The 24,610-nt window shown below is 42.0% G+C and overlaps 1 protein-coding gene across 1 annotated transcript in view; it reads right to left on the bottom strand.

The window, feature by feature from the left end:
- The window catches only part of LOC135196678 (uncharacterized), a 57,975-nt gene that overhangs the window by 13,923 nt on the left and 19,442 nt on the right, over positions 1 to 24,610 (bottom strand). The window contains exons 3-7 of the mRNA XM_064223542.1: positions 9,776 to 12,612; positions 8,489 to 9,501; positions 7,776 to 7,914; positions 2,181 to 2,300; positions 1,226 to 1,695 (exon numbers count right to left, since the gene is read on the bottom strand). Of these exons, the coding sequence (XP_064079612.1) occupies positions 1,226 to 1,695; positions 2,181 to 2,300; positions 7,776 to 7,914; positions 8,489 to 9,501; positions 9,776 to 12,612 (4,579 nt within the window). The remainder of the gene's footprint in view (positions 1 to 1,225; positions 1,696 to 2,180; positions 2,301 to 7,775; positions 7,915 to 8,488; positions 9,502 to 9,775; positions 12,613 to 24,610) is intronic.

Below are 24,610 nucleotides of genomic sequence, written 5' to 3'. Positions count from 1 at the left end.
TATATATGAAGGACTATGCTCTATTTTGCACTTCATCAAACAAGAGGCATAGAACCATGTCAGGGAGCTTAATAAATGAATGAAAGAATGAAAAGCAAATGCAGTCAACTTTACCAAGATTCCAGACAAAAATAGAATTATATCTATTCACAAAACTATATAACTGGAAGAGGCAAGTTTTTCTTTTACCCATCACCATATAATAATAATAATAATAATAAAATAATAATAATAATAATAATAATAATAATAATAATAATAATAATAATAATAATAAAAAAAAAAAAAAAAAAGGGGGGGGGGGGGGGGGGGGATTTGACTGCAGTAGGGGCCACAAAAAAATGCATTAACATTAGCCTATTCCCCCCAACCATGTGCAAGAACCACATGAGAAGCCCAACTCTACATCAAGTACAACAGGAACTGAAGACACTGAACATTTGCAACTGCCAGCATGGCAAAGGATCGGCTAATCAAAATTTAATATTCCCCAATAACATCATTAAAACTACCTCTTGTCTGTTCCCTGTCCATTCAGGCCTAGCACCACTATTATAACGGTACACACACAAATATTCTATAAGTAAAGGCAAAAGAAATTTACTGACCGGTAGGACATTTAGTAATGGTACTTTCAAAATCCACAACATACTTTGAACAGGATGAGAGAGTATGATTAGATTTGTGTAGTTCAATGAAGATTTAGAAACACCAGTACTTCACACCAACTGGAACACACAAATAGTTTGCTAGTTCGGGCCAAACACAATTAGAAGAAATACATCTTAAGTTTTCAAGTGAATCTAAAATATTCACTCACGCAGACACTATACCTTCTATTGAGATATATTTTACTAATAACCTAGGATCAGAAACACAGGGTTTCATAAGGAGATAAAGGAATAAAAGACAACTCTCCTAAAACTACCAAGAATGATCTACAAAAGTAAGCAAGGATGGAAACAAAGAGCAGCAAGTAACGATACATAGAAACATCCAAATAGAAAAAAAAGCTTTATATTGTTTTTGAAACTGCCAATTGAAAAAAAAAGTTCACTGATATCTCAAAACTTGGCAAACAATCATCATTCTGAAACTTTTTTCACATGACTTTATCTGTGTAAATGCAAGAAGTTTAGTTCATTTGCAGAACAATTTTTAACTAAATGATATATGCACAATAAAGACTGGTAAAATAAGAAAAACGAAAAACATCAGGCCTTACCCTGCAATAACAGAGGATCTATCGTCTGCTTCCTTAGTTCCCAAAATCCTCTCTCCTCTGTCCATCTTGCTCATAACTTCTACATGAGGTGGTTGTGGTTGTTTAGGATCCATTCCTTCTTTGTTTTTTAACTTCTTCTGACCTGGTCCAACATTTGAGGTCGCCTTACGTTTCACCGCATTAACTGGTGAGGCAGAAAGCTTAGGGGAGGCCTGAGAAGAGCTTACATCCTGCAAAAAGGTTTGAATGGTAGTTTTATGTTTACCTATAGGAATACCCGTTACACCTGCAGCACCTTTTCCTTTCCCCTGTAGTTTTGATGATGTTGCCGTGGCTGCTTGCAGCTTAGCTTTGCTTTTGTTGCACACATCACGCATCTGTTGCCTCAGTGCACTCAAACTATTTGCTAATGTCTGCTTGCTTTTGGAAAAATCAAAAATTCTTGGTAGCGAGCCATCAATGCCTTTTACCTGCAAAATAGATAGTGTCTTAAAAAAGGTTCAAACTAAAAAAAAATGGCTGAAAAAAAAAAGGATCTGGATTACCTTGTTCCAAATGACCTCAATAACAATCTCATAACTAAAAATCAAAATTAAGAAGCATTAAGCATGACGACTAAGATTCTGTGGAGAAATATTACTGTACTTGTCTTATTTTTAAAAGATTTCAAAACAAAGACTAATGATTTGTGTTAATCATATCTAATATCTAATCAAACTTAGATGATAATAATAATCTTTCATGAACAACTGCATTCTTTCATAATCCCTAAAAGTGTGGGTTAAAATATAACTCCAACATGGTTGAGTAAATCACTTACTAATCCATCAGAGCTAAGATCTCCAATCTTGAGTCACGTACGGTAATTAAAAACAAAGAAAGGGTGCAATGCATATTTTTTTATCCCAAGTTCAAGCACTCAGGAGACAAAATCACTTGGAGCAACACTACTTACCTCCTTTCCAAGTGCTTCCCCCTTGACCTCCAACATTTTGATATCCTTGCAGTCTTCGGTCATCTGATACTGAAGCTTCCTAATTTTCTCCATCTTATTCCTTAGATTCCTTGACTGTGCCTGTAAAATTCACCTTTTAAAAATTTCAAGTCAAATAGTACATTAAATTCTTGACACAAAAATAGTAATAAAACCGAGTTTTCCAACACAAAAAAAATTTCTAGAATGAAGAAGAAAAATGCAATTCGATGACTTACATATACACTGGTACCTCGTCATACGAAAGACTCAACTTACGAAAAACTCAAGATATGAAAGCAAATACGAAGATTTTTTTTGCTCTACATACGAAAATTATTCTATACGAAAGGTTGTTGCTGTAAAGTCCGAGATTCGCCCGGACCACCGATAACAATTTTAAAACTCGCGCGCCACCAACTTAGTAGACTAGCCACCATCCTCCCACTCTCCCATTGGTTATTGATGCTAGCCATCGCCATCAGATCCTGCTCTCCTATCAGTCAGCATCTCTCCCATCATGCTCTACGCAGTGGCGTGCTTTTTCGGCCACTTGGCAGCATCATCGGTATCGTAAGCACGCGGAATTCATTCATTCTATATGATTTTGTTTATTATCGTAAATTCATTAGTAATTTCGTTGTAGTACTACTTTATCGTGTTGCGTGATAACTTTACTTCATACGTATACATACTACATAAATTAATTACGTACAGTATATACGTAGTCATGGGTACCAAGAAAGTTGAAGTAGGAAAGAAGAGGATGTTTTCTTTGGAGACAAAAATGGAGATAATAAAATAAGCATGAAGCTGGCATGCTATTGAGTGTGATCGCCAAGGAATACGGCCGAAATCCGTCGACAATAGGCACCATCCTTAAGCAGAAGGATGCCATCAAAGCAGCTACACCTTCCAAGGGCGTGACTATTTGTCTAGCAAGAGCAGCCACGTGCACGATGAGATGGAGAGGCTGCTTCTTGTCTGGATAAAAGACAAAAAAATCGCTGGCGATATGATAACTGAGACAGCAATCTCCCACAAGGCCAGCGCTATTTTTAGCGATTTGATTGCCCAGGCCGAAGACGACAGAGGAGAAGGGACATCAACGCCAACCCCAGAGTTCAAGGCTTCTCATGGGTGGTTTGAAAAATTCCGTAAACGGACTGCCATCCATTCGGTGGTGCGGCATGGGGAGGCGGCCAGCTCGGACACCAAAGCAGCCGAAACCTTTATTAAGACATTCGACAAGATGACAATCAAGGAAGGCTACAGTTCTCAACAAGTCTTCAACTGTGATGAGACTGCCTTTTTTGGAAAAAAAATGCCTCGTCGGACGTACATCATGCAGGAAGAGAAGCTACCCAGGCATAAGCCTATGAGACAGGCTTACGCTCTCACTTTGTTTGAACGCCAGTGGGGATTGCAAGGTGAAGCCCCTACTTGTGTATCATTCGGAGACTCCTCAAGCCTTCAAGGCCCATAAACTGCTTAAGGAGAAGCTTCCAGTGATGTGGAGGGCTATTGCAAAAGCCTGGGTAACGAGACTTTTGTTCACGGAGTGGGTAAATCTGTGTTTCGGCCCAACAGTGAAGAAATTCTTGGAAGAGAAGCACCTCCCTCTGAAATGTCTGCTGTTGTTGGACAATGCCCCTGCTCACCCTCCTGGCCTCGAGGAAGATATCCTAGAGGAGTATTTGTTTATCAAGGTTCTTTATCTTCCACCTAACACCAGCCCTCTCCTCCAGCCCATGGACCAGCAAGTGATATCAAACTTTAAGAAGCTGGATACGAAACATCTTTGAAAAGAGGTTTCGCCATCACTGATACTACAAACCTCACCTTGCATGAATTTTGGAAGGAGCATTTTGATGATGTGATATGCATCCGACTCATTGATCAAGCTTGGCAGGTTTCGAAGCGAACCTTGAATTCTTCGTGGAGGAAACTCTGCCATGATGCCGTATCCGCCCGAGACTTTGAGGGATTCGACGTGGGCGAAGCTGGTGCTGCAGATTCAGGAACAGTTGACGATCCTGAAACTGTTTCGCAACCAGATCTTGATGAGTGTGTTGCACTCGGCAAGTCCATGGGGCTGGTCGTCGACGAGGACGACATCAATGACCTTCTCGAGGAGCACCAAAAGGAGCTTACGACGGATGACCTGAAGGAGTTGGAGGCCATGCAACATAACGTCGTTCAAGAAGAGTTCTCTAGCAGCGGCGAGGAGGAGGACGACGACCCTATGACAACGGCAGAAATTAAGGATGTTCTAGCTGTTTTTCATAAAGTGCATCATTTGTAGAAAAGACCCCGAAAAGGCTTACACAGGTCGTATGCTTGCACAGTTCGATGACGTTTGCCTGAGTCGTTTCAGGAGCATTTTGAAAAGCAGGCAGAAGCAATCTTCCTTGGATAGTTAATTTTTAAAGAGGCCTCTAGTAGGAGTTAGCAAAAAGGAAGATCCAATTGATACTACAAACAAAGTTGAAAGTGATGAAGAAATTGAAATTTTGTAAAAAAAAAAAAAAATAAAAAAAAAAAAAAATAAAAAAAAAAATAAAATAAAAATAAAAAAGCATAGAACAAAAAAGAAAAAAAAAAAAAAAGAAAAAAAAAAAAAAAAAAAATTTAATTTCAAGTTTTTTGTAAAGTTAAGTGTTACAGTTTTGTTAATGTGTTTCGTAAAGTTTAGTTTATGTTTCCTGACATTTTTTAATGTGTTTTCGCTAGTTAAGTGTACGTACTATAAGAAGTTTTCTGCCGTTTGTCCTCCTCCTCTGTCGCCACTTTCGGAGATAGCCTCACTCGAAAGGTAAGGTTCCACATTTTACTACATACGTACGTATGTACATACAGTATTTCTTGTATACCATGTACACTAATACTTTATTTACAGGTATACGTACATATTAGTACTAGTACGTATTAAGTTAGGTATTTAATGGCCCAAATTGTTGTAGTATTTCATTGTTTATTGGTCAATTTAGCTTTATTATAAAATTTACTGGGGTGTTTTTGTAGGGCTTGGAACGGATTAGCCATTTTACATGTAAAATACGGCTCAAGATACGAAAGCCGCCTCGGAACGGATTAACTTCTTATCTCGAGGTACCACTGTAATAGTTATCTGGAGAGTTCTGTTGCTCAGAAAACAATGTACTATCCCACTTGGCCTTCAGTTCAGGTATTAATGAGCTACTACAATGCTTTCACATACAGTCAACCAACATTATTCGCAGACTCCCCTATTCACAGAATTTTCTATGGAACATACACACCTTATTCGTGGATAATTTGCCTATTAACAGTAATTTTCACTCAGAAATATTCACAAATTACTGTATTTTCAGATTTTCATGACTAAATGCACTTTTTGTGATAAAGCTATTAAAATACTTAGGAGCCTTTTTTTTAACTATCAAAATAGGCAGTTCTAAAAATTTTTTTAGGGGTTTCAAGTATTCGCGGATTTTCGCTTTTCGCGGGGGTGTGTGGTAACCATCCCCGCAAATACAGGGGGTCCATTGTGCTTACTGTTACAATATGACAAATTTGTAACTAATTCGTATTTTCCATAACTAACAAACCTTCGATCTTAACATTAGGATTTACTAGCGCCAAGCTGGAAACCGGTAGAATTAAATTAAACTTGTGCAATCCAGGGACTATTGGCATTTATACCAGGTCACGGGGCATGTATACCCAGAATGCCCTCGGTGTCGTGTGACCGACCCGCCAGTTATACTTCTAACCCAGTTAGACTGCTAGAGGGGTGGTTCGAGGTGGGCCCTAAAACTGTTCCTCAGGTTTGTTAGTTATGAAAAATACAAATTAGTTACAAATTTGTCATTTGTTCATATACGAAACAAACCTTCGGCCTTAACATTAGGATAGACTTACTTATTGGAGGGAGGTAAGTCTGTAACTGACTGGGAGTTTGCCACCTAAATCCATTTCCGAATATTAGACGGAAGAATTCTCAATGAGAATGGGACTATAACCTTTTGGAACCAAAGATTATAAGGCGAGGATTCTATCGGTTTTTCCCTCACTGGGAGGTGCTGGTATCATGCCAAAGTTTATAAACTATGGGAAATAGGGGACCCCTATTCTCATAAACCACTCTTGTCCCTTGTGTCTGGCTCTACCATCACCCCTCCCTTCCAACTACCGAGAAGGGTGTGTTGCTACTGGAAAGTATACTATACTCTAACATAACTTTACAGTATGGCTGACCACCTCACCTGCATCTAGTCCGTTCCAGCTCATGATGGTACTCTCCTTCATACTGACCGTAGGTAAAGGAGTAGAAAGAAAGTAGTTCTTCATACTGACCAAAGGTAAAGGAGTAGAAAGAAAGTAGTCAAGACAAAAAGACCAGTCATCCCATTCATTCTACTTTCATACCTTCATCTTAGACTAGACACAAAATGAACCGCCAGGGGTACTGGATGAGCTATATCACTTGCTGGGCCGCCACCACTGGACCCAAGGAAAAGGTATCCAAGGATCTATGGGCAACATCTTTTAAATAAAAGGAAGTGAAAGTCGTTTGGCGTTTCTAAACACCAGCTTTCAGAATTCTCTCGACAGACATAAATTTCTTGAATGCCAAAGAAGCACTCAAGCCCCTAATGTCATGAGCCCTAGCCTTCTCCTGGCTATCTGACCCCTTGCCTTCTGTCATGTAGACATTCCTGATCGTTTCTCTTAGCCAAAACGATATTTTATTCCTGGACACTTCCTTTTTGTTCCGTCCTGTACTTACGAACAACCTCCTGCACCCGGCCTGAGGTGCCTTGTCCTCCTTTAAGTACTCTCTTGTTACCCTGACGGGACACAGAAGCATCTCATCTTTGTCATTATCTACAAAATCAGCCAGAGAAGGTATGGAAATAGTAAAACCTGCCATCCACTACTGATGGGTTTTGAGTCTTGGCCACGAATTCTGGCACAAACTCGAATGCCACTGACTTCCAACCTCTCGAGTGCATTACCATAGACGACAGGCCATGTAGCTCCCCCACCCTTTTGGTTGAAGCTAAGGCCAATAAGAAGACTGTCTTCAGGGTCAGGCTTCTATCCGTGGACTGCCTTAGTGGTTCGTCGGGGGGTACAATTTCACTTTTGTAGATAGTGTTCTATACCTGTGGTGTCTTACATCTTGTTTCTACTTTACCAACATTGACTTACTAAACTGATATATGGTTTCCTTGTTTAATTCTGCCATTAAAAGCTCAAAATACTCCCAAAGACTATTTAATTTACACTGGTTTTTTATGAGCACAATTAACCTTATTCTGAATTCTGTCCAAAAACAACAATTGATTTTTATTCTTTCTGAATGATATTCAGGAATTTGAGACTAATACCAAATGACTAAGTCTGGTTATATCCATTTAAAAAAAATGGATTTTTATGTTTTTTGAATAATATTCAGTATAATATGAGCCTAATACCTAATATCTGATTATACCCATTAAAAAAACAAATAATTAACATCAAACTGACAAAAAATCATAAGTATTAACTGCATTACAAAGAGAACATAAGACTAGATCAAATTTACTGTACCTCAAACTGTGCTTCCATTGCTGTGAGTTGAGACCGAAGCTTGACAATTCTATCTTTTGTGGACTTCCTTTTTTCCTCTTCTTCAGCTGCTTGCTGCACTAATGATGTCAGCTGCAGTATGACCTCATTTGTATGAATCCTATTAAGGGGAAAAATTTTTCACATGACCACGACTTCAAAACTTGCAAGCTGGGCGACACCAAAATGCAAATTTGTTAATACAGAAACATTTTAAATGTAACACTTGACAATATAGTAAGAAAAACTTTAAAATGTTAGCTATGTAGTAATAAATTGATCTACATTAAAATTTATATTTGAGTGTAGAGCAGCAATACCAGTTCTGTACAGTAATATTTACAGATTATTTTTTTAAACACTTTCAAGGCCTTGCTGTATTTTTACATTTCTAGTCTGACAAAAGATGAATAGGAAATGAAATGCCCATAAAATGCAGTTCAAAGCAGTTGGCTTAAAACATGGTAATACTTACATCCTTCCAAGTTTATTGTTAATGCTCATTGGTATTCCAAGTTTAATGTTAATACTCAATGGCAATCTAAATTTGATTCATTTTCTACAAGTAATCAATACTGACAAGAGCAATGAAATAATATTTGAAAACTAACAAGAAATCTTGTGAAGAAATAAATTTCTTGCAAAGAAATGTAATAACTACTAAACATAAAACAAGACAAAATTGTCTACATTACCTTTTCCTTACATATTCCTTCTTAAGGTTATTCCACATCAACTTTTGCTTTTCTAGATCAATAGTTTTCTTTGTACTTAGCACAGTCTTTTTGTTGGATTTCACAAACAAAGGCCCTTGTTTATCAGTTTCTGGACCATTTACTTTGGGTGAGCCAGCCTTAATTATAAATGAAGTTCCTGTGGCAATACTTCCATGTTTTAAAGCCTCAGGCACATTTCCTTGAATGACTGGTTCCTTACAAACAACTTTGTTTTCACCAAACTCCTTATCACTACCTTTCTCAATTCCATCTAAAGGAGCATCACTTTTAGAAGGAAGTGTCTCTTGTGTCTTCAAATTTTTAACTGTACGGGTAGAGGAAGGATTAGTTTCCAAAGATCGCTTTCTTGTATTTACCAGTTCAGTTCCACTTTTGGATTCTCCATTACCATTATCCTCAACTGACCCCTTACTTTCATTACCTTGAGAATCCTCAGATTCAGCTTTATCATGACATTCCTTCTCTGGCTTTTCAACATTTGTCTTCTGAGGTTGCTTTTTTGAAATGCTTTTCAACACCATCAACCTTAACGCTTCCTCATCATCTTCATCTTCACTAACATGTGTAGATCTGTTGCTGACAGAATGGTTGAGTTCTTCCCCTGAAACTGCAGTTGATTTTTCATTAGAATCTACTGTAGTATTTGGAAGCTGGACTTGAATTACACCCTTCTGTTGCAAGCTGACTATCCTTTCTTTGGCTGGAGAGTCATTGGTGGCATTTTTTGAAGTCTCAGGAATGCTTGGGCTTCTCTCACCAACAACATAACTGTCTTGCAACTGACTAGGTAAGCTGAGCTGACTGCTATTAATATGACTATCTGCAGCAACTTCATCTTCCTTCAACTTTTTACTACTTGTTGCCTTCTTCAATTGCTGCTGTCGTTCAAGCTGTAACCTTTCTTTCTCTAATAACTGTTTCTTTAGCCTATGGTACTCCTCCTGTTTCGTTCGACTCAAGTGGCGCACAGCCTGTGGGTGACAAAATCAAAAAGTGGTAAATCATCATCTACAAGTGTTTTCCCACAAACCTGCAATACGAAGCACATGGACGGACACGTCCTTAATTTTATCTAACTAAGTACAATATAATGCAATGACCCCAAGAAAATAATGAGTGAACAGGTAACATGATTAGCCAAACCATGAGCAAACTACAAATGGAACCCTATAATTGACTGGAAAAACATAACAGGTTTCAACAAAGTCTCAAGTAGCAGCATTACTAATTAAGAGATTTCCTTACAGCAGGAGTTGAAGTTGGTCCTGATGAACTGGATGAACTGCTGGCCACAACCTCTTGTCTTGATTTGCTCCTTGATGTATCCCCTGATGTCTTCGCCCTCATGCATTTCAGAAGAGAGTCCAGGTTAGAACTGAAGGAAGCCTCTTTATTAACAACCCCAATACTGCTTGTACCTGGAGAATCATTAGCCTTGCTGCATCCTGCTTTTGCTTCCGGCTCCTCCTCTTCCTCATCATCTTCAGATGAAGTCTCTCCCACATTGATGATGACTGGTTTGATGGGAGGAAACTTGATTTTGGGAATATCTTTTCTTAAATTCAAATCATACGGCACAGTAAAATCATAACGACTGTGCTTTGGATCCAAACCATATCCACCAATGTCAGAGAGGTGACGAGAATCTAACTTGAGTGTGTGCGTAGGGCTTCCCTCTTTGACAACAGTAGTACGCTGTAATGTGCTCCTTCGAGATAACACATATCCTGAGATGGGTCTGATTTTTGGAGAAGATTCAGCAGAGGAAGGAAAGCTGCATGGGGAGGAGTTTTCATACTGGTCTAATTTCTTCCCAATGCTTTCCAAAAGAGGAGTAGTATTCTTCATAGGTATATGTTCTGCTCTGGATGTAGAAACAGCCCCAAGTTTAGCATTCTTGATTCTCTCTTCCTTCTGCATTTTTTTCTTGGAGAGATCAATGAGAAGCTGAGCTCGTAAAAGATCCTCATCTTCCTCCTCAGGATGTGAAGAATTTGATTTTATGTTAAATTCATCTTGAATATCATCACCAAGCGTGGCCTTGATTTGGCCTATAAGCAGCTTTTCCTTTGCTGCTTTCTGTTTTTGCTTTGCCAATTTCTTCCACCTCTTCTTTCTTCTTTTTTTAGCAGCAGTTCGACTAACTTTACCTTGATCAGCAAGAAGCATATTCAACTTACTATCTGTATTTACTTTTATTAATGTTCTCCCATTATTTGTGATTTTAATACTTTGTGAATTCTTTTCGGTGTTATTACCCTGGTTGACTAACTTCTTCGAGGGCGACTTGAGAAGATTAACTTCTAATAAATTCCTCTCTCGATTTGCAGAGGAAATCTGCCCTTGTGAAGTGTGATTCTGAAGTACGGCATTCATAAAAGCTTGATATTTATGGGCAGCTTGGTCTTTCAACGATGACTCCTGACTAAAACAATCCAAATCAGCTTCTTCATTACCACTTTTTAAATTTTCTGCACCACCAGATAATTTTGGAAGATTTAAAAGGTTACTTGTTAAATCTGATTCAATTTCTGTGTTTGCATCAGGGCAAAACACAGATGTCACCTCCCCTTCATGATCCTTTGCTTGGTCATCTAAACAATCATATGACCCTCCTACATTAGACTCGTGCTGCATATTCTGCCTCCAGCTGACATTTCCCTGGTGCATGCCATCATACATAGCCACCTGCTCTGAAGAGTTGCATGGGGTAGACTGCATGGATTGAAGATACATATTTTGGTCATAGCACCAACTGTTTATATTGTTAATGTCATTATCAGGTTGATCCGGGGGCGGAGGAGGAGGCATCATATACGCCCACTCCACAGGAATCTGAAAATTATGCTGCTGTCCTTCTCTGTTTGCATTTTCCTCTGTGCGTCCACTTAAGATGTCATCGTCCAAGGCAATATCCTCCCCTACTTCTTTCAGGACATCATCAACATCCTCAAAGTTGTCCTCTTCTGGAGAGCTATCACAAATCTCCATATCAATTATATCTTGGTTACTGTCAGAAAGATCTTTGGGATCTTGCACTGTTTTACTTGCTGCATTCTCCTTTGGACTGGTTCCTCTTTGGTTTTCTTTCCATTCCACAAATTCTCCTGCTGCATCTCGCTTGAAAATACAATCAAGCAGAGTCCCTTCTAGGGAAGTGGGAGAGCATGGTTTGCCAATAACTATTGGACATTCGGAATCAGATACAGTACAACTATTAAATGTATCACTATCTTTAGCCTCAAGACTGGCTATCTGAGAAGCTACGTGACTTTCTTTACGAACATCACTCAGGATTTTCAACGATGATTTCAGGGCAATCCACCTAAGCTGCAACTCGTCTTCATCTTCATCATCTAAACCCACTGTTATCATATCCTTCAGTACTTTACTAGTTTCTCCTTCATCATCATCATCATCATCATCAACATTAATGATTGGATGATCAACAGATTCAGACTTCCCTGCCAATGATCCTGTACTGCCTTTGGTGGCATTGTCTCTTGAGGTGGGTAACCCTGATTTGTTGGTAACTTTCAGCTTCCCTTTTTTGGTTTTTCTTAGAAGCATTTCCCCCAAGCTACCTGGAGGAGGCAATGAATTCTTATCTCCCAGCGTTAAATCTACTTCTTCTTTCCCTTCAGAAAAACTGTGATTATCTTTCCTTGACGATGAAGCAGTGGACTCCTTCCTCTTCACACTCTTCCCTTTGAGAACCTTCCCTCTAATTCTGCTTTTACTTCTATCATTAGAAGACTTTGTAGGCGTCTTTAGATTTCGACTTGGAGGACGGACAGATCTCGCTGACAATCTGCTGGGCTTGGAGTGTTTCATACGACCGTATATAGGAGGAGACTGCCTAGTGACCTCTTTTCTATGAGGTGGACTATGTGGCCTGGTCAGTTTTCTTGAACTGGAATGGTCCTTTTCAGACACTGAAGCACCAAGTTCAGAGGATCTCTTCACTTTACCCTCACGCTTGTGATAGTTTTCTTCAAAGTAACTTTGAAAATGAGAATGTGAAACTCCAGCAGACTGAAGTTGCCGTCTTTCTACTTGGCTGACTTGCTTGTTCTCTTTTCCTGTGAATATACAGAAAGAAATGGTAGCAAATGAAGATTTTTACACTTAAAAATGATATTGTTATTTTACAATAAAGTTTTGTACATACTTACCTGGCAGACATATACTTAGCTTACGTCTCTGACGTCACGACAGAATTCAAAACTCGCGGCTAACACGACAGGTAGGTCAGGTGATCTACCTTTTACCCGCCGCCTGGGAGGCGGGGTAAGAACCATCATACCTTTCTTGCCAGATTTTTTCTCTCTTATACCTGTCTCCTGAGGGGAGGACTGGCGGGCCCATCAATCGTATATGTCTGCCAGGTAAGTATGTACAAAACTTTATTGTAAAATAACAATATCATTTTTGTACATGAACTTTCCTGTCAGACATATACTTAGCTGATTGACACCCTTGGTGGAGGGTACAAGACAGAAAATAACAAAGAAAAGGTAAACAACACCTGTTGTAGGATAAAAATAACCTTGGTTCTTACCTGTTTAGGCTGAAGACTTCATAGATACTGTCTATTAGTCTGCATAGCCATAAGAGCTACAGCGAGGGCGTGACCTACAGCTGAAAAAAAAAGACTCTTTGGGTCTACTAACGGACTTGATATCCGCTTTACTTAGTAGAATCCAAGTCGGATCATGTCAATGGGGGTTCGCCCTCTCTCTATGACAGAACCTGTCCACTACCAACGCAGGGAGCTTCAAACCAAATCCGATCACCTAACCAGACTAACGTTATTAGCATTACGAAACGAAAAAAGATGCCTACCTGCATCATTTTTCATACAACCATATGAACTCAATTACCAAAAAAACAAGGGAAAAAACTACTAAGGATATGTTCCAGCTCCCTGCCCCAGCACCGAATCCGCCGATACGTCCACAAGGGTGCCTAACCGCGAAGCACTCGTCATACGTAATAACCGACGTCTTTTAGGTAGTGGTTGGCGAATACTGAATTACATCTCCAGAATGTAGTTTTATCAGATTCTGAAGAGACATATTCTTCTTAAATGGCCAAGGAAGTGGCAATTGCTCTTTACTTCATGATCCTTGACTTTTAGGATCTTTGGAAAATGTTCCTCAGTTACAAGCTTTATGTGCTTCTTTCACAACACTTCTAATGAAGAAAGACAGCGCATTTTTCGACAATGGTCTGCTGGGGTCCTTTACAGAGCACTAGTCTATCCTCAATGCCCTTAAGGGTTTTCTTCTTCTGAAGGTAGTATTTTAAACTCCTAACAGGGCAAAGAGTTCTTTCAGGTTCTTCCCCTACTATGGCAGATAAACCATGAACCTCAAGTTCCTTGGCCACGGATTTGAGGGGTTCTCATTTTTTGCCAAAAACGAAGGAAGGAAGGAACAAACCACGGAATCTCCTTTGAAACCTACCCTTCCTTCTAGGGCATGAATCTCACTAACCCTTTTGGCTGATGCTAAAGCCCATGAGAAGAGAGCTTCCTCGTGAGATCTTTGAAGGAGGCTAAATGTGGTGGTTCAAACCTAGCGGACCTCAGGAAACGAAGAACCACATCCAGATTCCAACTTGGAACTTCGCTCGAGGTTTTCTTGGAAGATTCAAAAGATCTTAATAGATCATGAAGATCTTTGTTATTCGAAAGATCTAAATTCCTATGTCTGAATACCGCAGCCAGCATGCTTCGGTATCCTTTGATAGTAGATACTGCCAAACCGCATTTTTCTGAGGAAAACTAGGAAATCTGCTATCTGAGTCACAGAGGTACTGGAAGAGGAAAACTTCTGGTTCCTGCACCAACGGCGAAAGACGTCCCACTTCGACTGGTAGACTTTAAGGGTCGAAGGTTCTTCTAGCTGAGGCGACAGCCTTAGCAGCTTTTGTCGAAAACCCCTTCGCTCTGACAAGACTTTTGACAGTCGAAAGCCAGTCAGATTGAGAGCGGGGTGAGGTTTCTGTGATACCTGTCGAAGTGGGGTTGTTTGAGCAAATCTTGTCTTTGTGGAAGTGCTCTTGGAAAGTCCACCAACCATTCCAGTACCTCTGTGAACCAATCTTGGGCGGGCCAGAACGGAGCTACTAGCGTCATTCTTGTCCTCTCCGAGATAGCAAATTTCTTGAGGGTTTGTCCTAGTACTTTGAAGGGGGGAAAGGCGTAGACGTCTAGCCCTGTCCAATCTAGGAGAAACGCATCCACTGATACTGCTCCTGGGTCTGAGATCGGGGAGCAGTAAAGTTCGATTCTTGCGTTCTTTGCTGTTGCAAAGAGATCGATGTGAGGTCTGCCCCATCTTCTCCACAGGTCTTGCATACTTCTGAGTGGAGGGTCCACTCGGAAGGCAGGAGTTGATTCTTCCTGCTCAGGAGATCGGCCCTGACGTTCCTTTCTCCCTGTACGAATCTGGTAGAAAAGACTGATCTTCCTTGTTTGAGACCACAGCAGAAGATCCCTTGCTGTTTCGTACAGGGAGAAGGAGTGCGTCCCCCCCCTGTTTTTTGATGTAACGCCAGGCTGTTGTGTTGTCCGATTGACCTGACACTACTGCATTTCGGACGTGGGGTTCGAAGCTTTCAATGCCATCCAGACTGCCATCAACTCTTTCTTGTTGATGTGCCAGGACACCTGATCCCCCTTCCAGGTGCCTGACACTTCTCTTGTCCCGAGTGTCGCTCCCCAACCTGCCTCCGATGCGTCGGAAAACAACACATGGCTGGGGTTCGGCATGTAGACACACATTCCTTCCACAAATCGAAGTGGGTTGTTCCACCACCGAAGGTCCTCTCTTGATTTCCCTTGAGATCTTGAAGGAGAACTCCAGATCTAGGGAGAGACGCCTCCAGTTCTGGTATAGGAAGAACTGTAGAGGCCTGAGATGGCAGCCTTCCTAGAGAAACGAATTGCTCCAGCGAGGAGAGTGTACCCCCAGCAGACTCATCCACTCCCTCGCTGTGCATGCCTCTTTATCTTTCTTCCTAGGAAGGTCGTTATTTTCTTCTCAGAGCAACGAGCTATCCTCTCTGGCGACGGAAAAGCCCGAAAAGCCAGAGAAGCTATCCGAATCCCAGATAGATCCTATCTTGACTGGGGATTAATTGAGACTTCTGGAAGTTCACCAGAAGTCCCAGCGAACTTGCCAAGTGTAAGGGTCTTTTGAAGGTCCTCCAGACATCTTTCTTGAGACTCTGCTCTGATAGCCAGTCGTCGAGATAAAGCGACACCCTCACTCCCTCCAAATGTAGCCACTGCGCCACGTTTTTCATTAAACCCCGTGAAAACTTGGGGTGCAGTTGATAGGCCGAAGCACAAGGCCTTGAATTGGAAGATGTTTCCTCCCATCATGAATCGTAGATACTTCCGTGAAGAAGGATGGATCGGCACATGAAAGTAAGCGTCTGAAGGTCTAGAGACACATCCAGTCCCCTGGACGAAGAGCCGCTAACACTGAGGAAGTTGTCTCCATGGCGAACTTCCTCTTTTCCACAAAGACGTTCAGGGCGCTTACATCCAACACCGGTCTCCATCCTCCTGAGTTCTTCGGAACTAGGAAAAGTCTGTTGTAAAAGCCCGCAGAGCGGGGATCTTTCACTAGTTCTATAGCCTCCTTCTCTAGCATGAGATCTACTGCTAGAGAAAGGGCTTGATTCATGATGGGGTCCTTGTACTTGGCTACCAACTCCCTCGGAGTTGTCGTCAATGGTGGTCTTGACGAGAAGGGAATGAGGTATCCTTTGCTGACAATCGATAGGGACCAATTGTCTGCCCCTTTGTGGGCCCAGACGTCGGCAAATTTCAGTAGTCTGGCACCCACTGATGTCTGGAGTCCTTGACCGCTATTTCTTCCCTCTGACTGACTTAGAGAAGGTTTTACCTCTCTTAAAAGGTCTAGTCCCTCTGGTTGCAGAACCTCTGACAGCGGGTCCTCCTCGAAAGGGGCTCCTGTCTCAGAGGAGTCTCTTTCTTGGTCTTGGGTTGGAAGACAGAGCGAGGGATTTCTGGCGCCTGGGCTAACATGTCCTGAGTAGCCTTAGCTGAAAGGGCACTCGAGACATCTTGGATAATTTTCTTGGGGAACAGAAGAGGAGAGAGTTGAGCATACAAGAGCGAGGCCCTTTGTGCATGAGACACTGCCTTCGTGAGAAACGAACATAGACCGACCGTTTTCTTAAGCACTCCAGCTCCAAACAGTGAGGAGACTTCACTCGATCCGTCTCTCACTGCTTTATCCATGCAAGTGAGTACACAGTTAAGATCTTCAGGAGACAGAGCATCTGGGGTCTTGGTCTTATTAGCCAGAACACCTAAAGACCAATCAAGGAAGTTGAAAACTTCCAGGACTCGGAACATTCCCTTCAGTTAAGTGGTCAAGTTCGTTCATTCCCCACGTAGTACTTGGCGGACAAGAGGGCGGAACGACGAGCAGCATCCACTAATGAAGAGAAGTCCGTCAGTCCGCAGACGAAGGGAGAGCGAGGCCTAAAGGTTCTCCCGAATTCGTACCAGAATCCCAATCTGCGGTCAGTTTAGACGGAGGGAAAGAAAAAACCCGTCTTCCCTTTCTCTTCCTTAGAAAGGAGCCATTCCCCAAAACCTCTCAGCGCCAAATTGCTTCATGGAAACAGTAGGTTTCATCCTTACACAAGACGAAACCTTCGACGTCTTCGAAGTGGAGAATAACGAAAGAGGAGAAGGGGGAGCCACAGGAGAAAGGATATCTCCAAACTCTTGCAGGAGTAACTCTGTTAGTTTCTTATAGGAGGAAACTGAGGCGTCTTTTGGTCCTTCTTCTTCTGAGGGGTCCTGTTCCTCCTGAGCTGAAGAGCCCTCCTGATCCTTAGAGGCGCGACTATTCTTAAAGGAGTCTCTAGAGGAAGTTAGACGTATACGTCTTGGAGACAATGCTTCAGGCAAGTGTCTACTTGCAACATCCTTCTTGTCTGGAGGAGTGCGTTTCCCAGATCCTTGAAGCCTAATAGGAGTCAGGCGGCGGTCAGTCAGGTGCAGAGCGCCTGTTTGAAGAACGAACTTCTATCAGGCTCTTGCGCCTATCCAAAGGGAGACGCGGGCTACCAGCGAACGGCGCCTGCCATACGAAAAGACGCCTACCAGGCTCTTGGCGCCTGAACCGAGGCGAGAGAATCTCTGGCGACGAGCGCCTACTAGGTGAGAGCGCCTACCAGGGGAGAAGCGCCTGCTAGGCTCTCGGCGCCTGACTCGAGGCGAGTAAAAGTCGGGAGAAGAGCGCCTGCCAGGCGAAACGCGCCTAACAAGCTCTTGACGCCTGTCTAGCGAAGGGCGCCTGTCCGATTTAGGGCACTTGTCAACCGGAGAGTGGAGGCGAGACGAGGAGCGGCTACGAGGTGAGTAGTGCCTACTAGGCTCTTGGCGCCTGTCCAGGGGAGCGATCTGTCCTCGAGAAGAGCGTCTGTAGGGTGAGGATCTCCTACGCGCAGTTTGCTCCTTGTCCGAAGGAGAAACTTGTCTGTCAGGCGAATGTCGCTTAGACGCAGATGTGATCTTGTCCGAGGCAGAAAGCCTCCTGCGAGAATCCGAACGCACAAGGTGAGCGCGCCTCTTCCGTCGAATAGCGAGAGTCAGGAGAGGGGAGCCTGGACTTCTTTACAGGAAGCGAGACGTCCTTCCTACGACGAGAAGACACGCAAAGAGAGCCAGCCAGAGCCGAAATCTGCGCCTGAAGGTTAGCCAACACCCTTGCAGGAGAATTCACAAACTCGTGAACAGGAGACGAGGCTCGATCTCCGCTCGGGGAACGATACTCCTGAAGATCTCTTACGCTTCTTCGCTTCCACCTCAGGCTCTTCCGAAAAAAACTTCAGGGCTGGAAGGGCGGGCGCCGGGAGCGTTCCAGGCTCTCTTCGAAGGGCGCGAGGCTTCCGAAGAGCTCCATCCTCTTTTAGGAGAAGGCGAAGGCGACGACGAGAAGCACTGGCGCAAAATTTCTCTCTTGGAGCGATCCAAGGTAGCCTCCTGGGAACGATCAACAGGAGCTACCGAGGGGACGCCTGACCGTTGGGGATGCTCCCTAACCTTCCTGCGGCTTTCGACTTTCCTCCTCCAACTGGGACTGGGAGTTCTGGAAGAGGTCTAGGCCTGGAAGCATTAGGGAGCCGATCAGACGCACCCTCCACTGCACTGGGTTCAGTGCACAAATCACTATTGGAATCACTCTTACCTTCTAGTTGCTTTGATTTTCCTCTCCATACTGCGAATGGTGGCTTTCATTGAGGCCACTTCCGAAGGCGCATCTTCGGCTTCGGTGCAGGGAGCAGGAGCTGAAACTGACAAAGGAGCTACTTCTAAATAGGATTACTTACATCCAACTCGCTAATACGAGATCTACTACTGCTCCTGGAAGAAGCTTTCCTAACTTTATCTTTTCAAGCTTCCTCAAGTAGGAAGACAAAGACTTCCATTCATCCTCATTCAGCTTTTCACATTCATTACAAGGGTTATTAACCCCTTCTTTACCGGGTGGGTGAGCAGAATGTAAACATTGCGTTTGCTGCCGAACTGAATCTCTCGGTAGTGACTCAAGTTTGGAGGGGTGCCGATCGTAAAAATATTTGCCAAAAATACACTAATCAAGACAGGCTAATGAAATTATCAGGTAGTATTAGCACTATAATAACGCATATTCTCTGTTAGTTTTATCATCCTACAGGGAAAATAAATGATTTTATGAAAAAAAAATGTGAAACTCAGTGTCCCTTGTAGGACACTGGTGGGTCGGTGAGAAAACTACGGTCTTGAATAGAAATTCGGTCTTACAGAATGTTGGTATATCGCACCTGGAACATGCATAAAGTAAATTATCAAATAGAACCGTAAATAAGCACGTAATAACAAAAAAAAACAAAAAAAAGAGCAAAAAACTAAAGCGAAAGCCCCGCCAATAAATATGGAAATCGCAAATTTTATATAGTATATCTTTCAAAAATTGGTCAATGTCATTTTCTACGTTTTCTAAGATTAGTTTCATCACAGAAAACAACTTTAGGGGCATCAGGGGTATCTAAACTAATTTTTCAAGTTTCTTGTCCTCAGAAAAATCGCTTTTTCTCTGGTTTGGTTTTTTTATATATATAAAGTTTACTATAAGGCTTTATTTCTACCTTCATTTATCTGGTGTTCATATCTTTTTATTTGTAAAAATGTAATGTGAATAAATAAATAAATACAGTAAATGATGATACAACTGGTTTTTTACTTGGGTAGAAGTTATTACATGTTTACGCTTGTCTGGTTTTGTGATTTTTGTTGAGACGCAGTTCATCTGTCACCTACACACTACTATAAGCATAATATTTTTTTGGGTGGGGGGGGTTCATCATACGTCTGCATCGTGTCATACTGTTTTTATTTTGCTCCAACTCTTCAAACCGAAATTACAGAATGATTGGAAGTCCCTATTGAAAAGAGGAGTTTTGGTGGTACTACGCATACCACCTTTATGCACCCGGTGCGGTGTAGTAGACTTGAATGGTGGTACCCACCTACCTCCAAACAAACTTTCGGTAATGAAGAGGTTAAAGGTGCATTCATTCCCTCTACACTTCAAACATACCGTGTGAGGGTCTACCGCAGCTTTCGGTAGCCTCACCTTACACTCAGTCATACAACAAACTCTAAACATAGCAGTTTTCTTAGTATCAACATCAGACATCATGAATCCAAGAAAAATCCAAAGAAAAATCCAAAGAAAAGTCCAATAACTGTCCACAAATCGCGAAAGCCAGGCCAAAAGATCGGGTACTTCACCAAAAGTCCGTAGAAACAATCCAGGGCGAAAACGAGAAAAGAATCCAACTGTCAAGAGGTACCGACAACAGGTGTGGTCGACACCGACGACAGAAAAAATCTGGCAAGAAAGGTATGATGGTTCTTACACCCGCCTCCCAGCGGTGGGTAAGGTAGATCACCTGACCTACCTGTCGCGTTAGCCGCGAGTTTTGAATTCTGTCGTGACGTCAGAGACGTAAGCTAAGTATATGTCTGACAGGAAAGTTCATGTACAAAAATGGAGTTTTCATTTTAAAACTATTACATTGTAATACCTACCTGAACACCTGAATTAGTACTGGTCAGGTAACCAGGGCTAATTCAGGTGTTCAGGTGGTATATTGTAAGATTTAAATTGTTATACTTGTTTCTAACTACAAAAGAGCATTGGCTCATGAAAGAAAATTTATCCAAGTAAGAATAGTAACTTTATTAAAAGAAATATGAAGAAAAAAAATTGTTTGATAACAGCAGATTAAAACTGGTAAATGGTACTTAAATACAAAAACCTCACGCTTAAGATTTCTAAATATCTACAACTCCACAAAAGCTGACCTTTACTGAGCACCATCCAATCAAGCAAGGAATAGTCTAACAAACTTGCTTCACAGTAATAACAACAGCAACAGAAAGCTCAATCACTAAACTTCCTTCATTATAGAGTATGGTAAAATTCCTTAGCTTTCCCAGAACTACTAACATATTTATTTAATCATATGAACAACAGTACTCGAGCCATGCTGAGTTACACAATGCCTGCTTTTCATTCTCACTTCCAGTGCTTCACCAATCCTGCTCTGAGGTAAATGCTGAGAAACCATTTGAAATGTGAGGTGGAATATTTGATCTTTGGGCTCACACTGGGGCAGAATAAGGATCAAATTTTTGTAATGGTGAATGAAGTGAATGGCAAAATCATAAGTAACAGACAAGAGATTCAGAAGAGGGGACTGAGAAGTGGATATTGTTTCTCAGTGGTTGCTCATAAAATGATATTGTTATGATACAATAAGTTTCATACATACTAACCTGGCAGATATATACATAGCTAAGACTCCGTCGTCCCCGACAGAAATTCAAATTTCGCGGCACACGCTGCAGGTAGGTCAGGTGATCTACCGTCCTGCCCTGGGTGGCAGGATTAGGAACCATTCCCGTTTTCTATTCATATTTTCTCGCTTCCACCTGTCTCCTGTGGGGAGGCTGGGTGGGCCATTAATCATATATATCTGCCAGGTAAGTATGTATGAAACTTTATTGTATTATAACAATATCATTTTCATACAATCAACTTACCTGTCAGATATATACATAGCTGATTGACACCCTTTGGTGGAGGGTAAGAGACAGCTAACATGGAATAGACAGGTAAACAACATATGTTGTAGGTATAAATAAACCTTGGTTCCTATCTGATAGGTGGTAGACTTCGTGGCTGTTGCCCGGTAGTCTGCATCACCTCAAGACTTTAGCGAGATATGTGATCTATGGCTAAGAGTTCTTGTGGGTCTGCCGATGGGGTATGAACCGCTTACTCGGCAGAGCCTGAAAGGACTTTGTCAATGGGTACTGGACCACTTCTATGACAATACACCTTATGAAGGAGCGCAACACCGATCCCGATCACCTGATCCTAACACGAGGGTTCGCGCTCAAATTGAAAAGAGTTATCCTCACACTCCTTTCAAAAACCCCAATAATTTCACTAAGTTAAATAACTTTAACTCAAAGTTAAGGATCAGTGTCAGCTCCTTATCCCAGTAACGTATCCGCAGAAACGTATAAACCAAAAGAGAAGGATCTCTTGTAGGTTAACTTGACATCCTTTGTGTAATGAGAAGTCAACACAGAGTTGCCTCTACCGTACAACACAGCTAATACGTCTTAAATGACATATTGTTATGTAAAGAACAAGAATTTGCAAAAGCGCGCACTTCCTGAGCTTTTAATTCTCAGCTGTTTGAAGGAATCAAGTCACTTATGAAGTGCTTAGATCTCCATCTTTCAAAGAAGACCAGGGCTTTCTTGAAATGGATCTCTCCCGTCTGAAGCCTGAAGCCTGGCAGGAACCTTGCGCCTCACTGGTGCTTCGCTCTTGGTTGGAGCCTAGCACTTGTCTGGTACCTTTCGCTTGACTGGCGCCTCGCATCTGGTTGACGCCTCGCGCCTTAGCTGGAGATTCGCGCCTAGAGCCTGGCTTGCGCCTGGCTGGCGTCTCACGCCAGGTTGGCGCTTTGTGCCTGGCTGGCGCCTTGCGCCTGCCTGGAGCTTCGCAGCTGGCTGGTACCTCGCTCCTGCCTGGCGCCTCGCGCCTGGTTGGCTCCTCCCCACTTGCCGTAGCTTCGAGCTTGGTAGAGTCTCGAGGATGTCTGGCAATGTCCACATCGGACACTCTTATCTGTCCTATATGTTCGCATCTAGCGCATCTGTGTCAGGTTGTAGGCCCGGTCTTTCTCCTCATCAGACAATGACAGTGTTCTTGGGGCTGTCTGCCTCTGCCGTTTTTTACGCCTGTTTTAGCATAAGGCTCCTGGTTGGCGCTACATTGTCCGAAAGTCCTGAACATCCACAATAGTAAATCACAAGACTGGAGAAGGGTGGAAGTAATTCTTCCACTTTGAGCTTTGGCCTCTCCGGCAAGGGGAGGTGATTGTAGTCAGCTACATCCAGTATACGATAGGATATCTAACAGTATGAGAGATAAGAGTCTTCCTCCGAGGAGGATCCTTCTTGAGTACTTCCCTTACTCACGAGATCTCTTCTTACCTGTTGAAGGGGCTTCTCGTTGCAGAATCTTCCCTATCCTTGTCCGAAAGAAGGGAAGAAGCTTGGAAGTCGAAGGAGACTCAGAGCTGAAATTGGGAGTACTCCTGATTTCTAGCTCTTTATTGTATCCCTCTGAACACCTTCTGGGAAGCATTTCGAGCCGTCATCGCATTCCAAAGACTCTGTAGGCAAACGTTTTAACTATTCTACTGTAGATGAAAATGTAAGTACCCTGCCTGGACAACGAAACCTCTATCTGAAAACATTGAATCAGGAATAGGGGGTTTTAGTTCTTTTGCCAGACATACTATGCTGGCAAGAACCCATTGCCTAATCTCCATAGAATCTGATGCGAGATTCCAAGGCTCAAAAAATTCACCTGTCTTCTTGATTGTTTGGAACCAAGAGAAACAAAGAATTCCCTCATAAAAATTTCGCAAAGAAGAGTGATGAGGAGCAGGTCCATCTTGTCGGAACATAGAATCTGTAGCCACAAAAAAGATCCCATTAGAAGTACATGATATCCTACTCTTGTCATATTGAGGTATCGTATAAGATCTCGAAGATCTTAATCCTCTGCTATCTCCAATCCCTTTATAGAGACAGAGTATAGCCTTTTACTGCGTTCTTTGATAGCAGATATATACAAAGGTGATTCTTCCCTCTGAAAGGGAAGAAAAAACCGCTATGTGGTTCACAGAGGTATCGGAAGAGGACAGCTTCCTCATTCCCTCTAGCACGATCTGCAGCAATTCTATATCTTGTCCATGACTATTGTCATTTACCTTGAAAAATCCTCTCATTCATGTCCACTTCTGGTCACTCTGCACGCAGACAGACTCAGAGTGGAGAGGTTGTTAAGGTCCATTTATAATAGATGCTGATAGAATATTCAGACTGTCTTTGAAAAGATTTCCAAAACATGCTGTGAGAAGAACGTGACCTCTGTGAATCCAACCTCTCTAAGGCCAAAATGAGGCATAAAGTATTATCTTCTCTTTCTTTGACGCCCTTTATCTTAAATTCTGCAAATAATTTATATTTAGGGGAAAAAAGACTAAAGTTTATTCCCCTTTCTAAAAAAAAAAAAAATAAAGATGGCGTATATTTCTACCTCTCTTGGTTCGAGGAAAAGGAAGCAGTCTATAGGAAGCCTGTTTGTCTTCTACCTTACTAAGAGATCTATGAAGAAGACTTTCCACAGGTTCTCACAACTCTTTCCAATAAATGTTAAACATGTTAACAGTTATTATCGTCGATCGAGAAGGTTCTCTTTGTTAATGCGAACAGGAGCGAAAAAAAGAGATTCTCGATGCTCTTTGCGATATGAGAGTCGTGAAATTGGCCTAAGTGATTAAATGGGTAACGAAATCAGGAACAAATCTTGCCGTTACCGAGCTTGGTGTCCGAGAGGCTACTGGACTCTTTATGTTAATAACTCGCTAAAACGAGAAAATCTTGGA

The sequence above is a fragment of the Macrobrachium nipponense genome, chromosome 11 (assembly GCF_015104395.2).
Source record: "Macrobrachium nipponense isolate FS-2020 chromosome 11, ASM1510439v2, whole genome shotgun sequence".
Classification (NCBI taxonomy): domain Eukaryota; kingdom Metazoa; phylum Arthropoda; class Malacostraca; order Decapoda; family Palaemonidae; genus Macrobrachium; species Macrobrachium nipponense.
The sequence above is the reverse complement of the archived record's forward strand: the minus strand, read 5'-3'. Positions and strand labels throughout refer to the sequence as shown.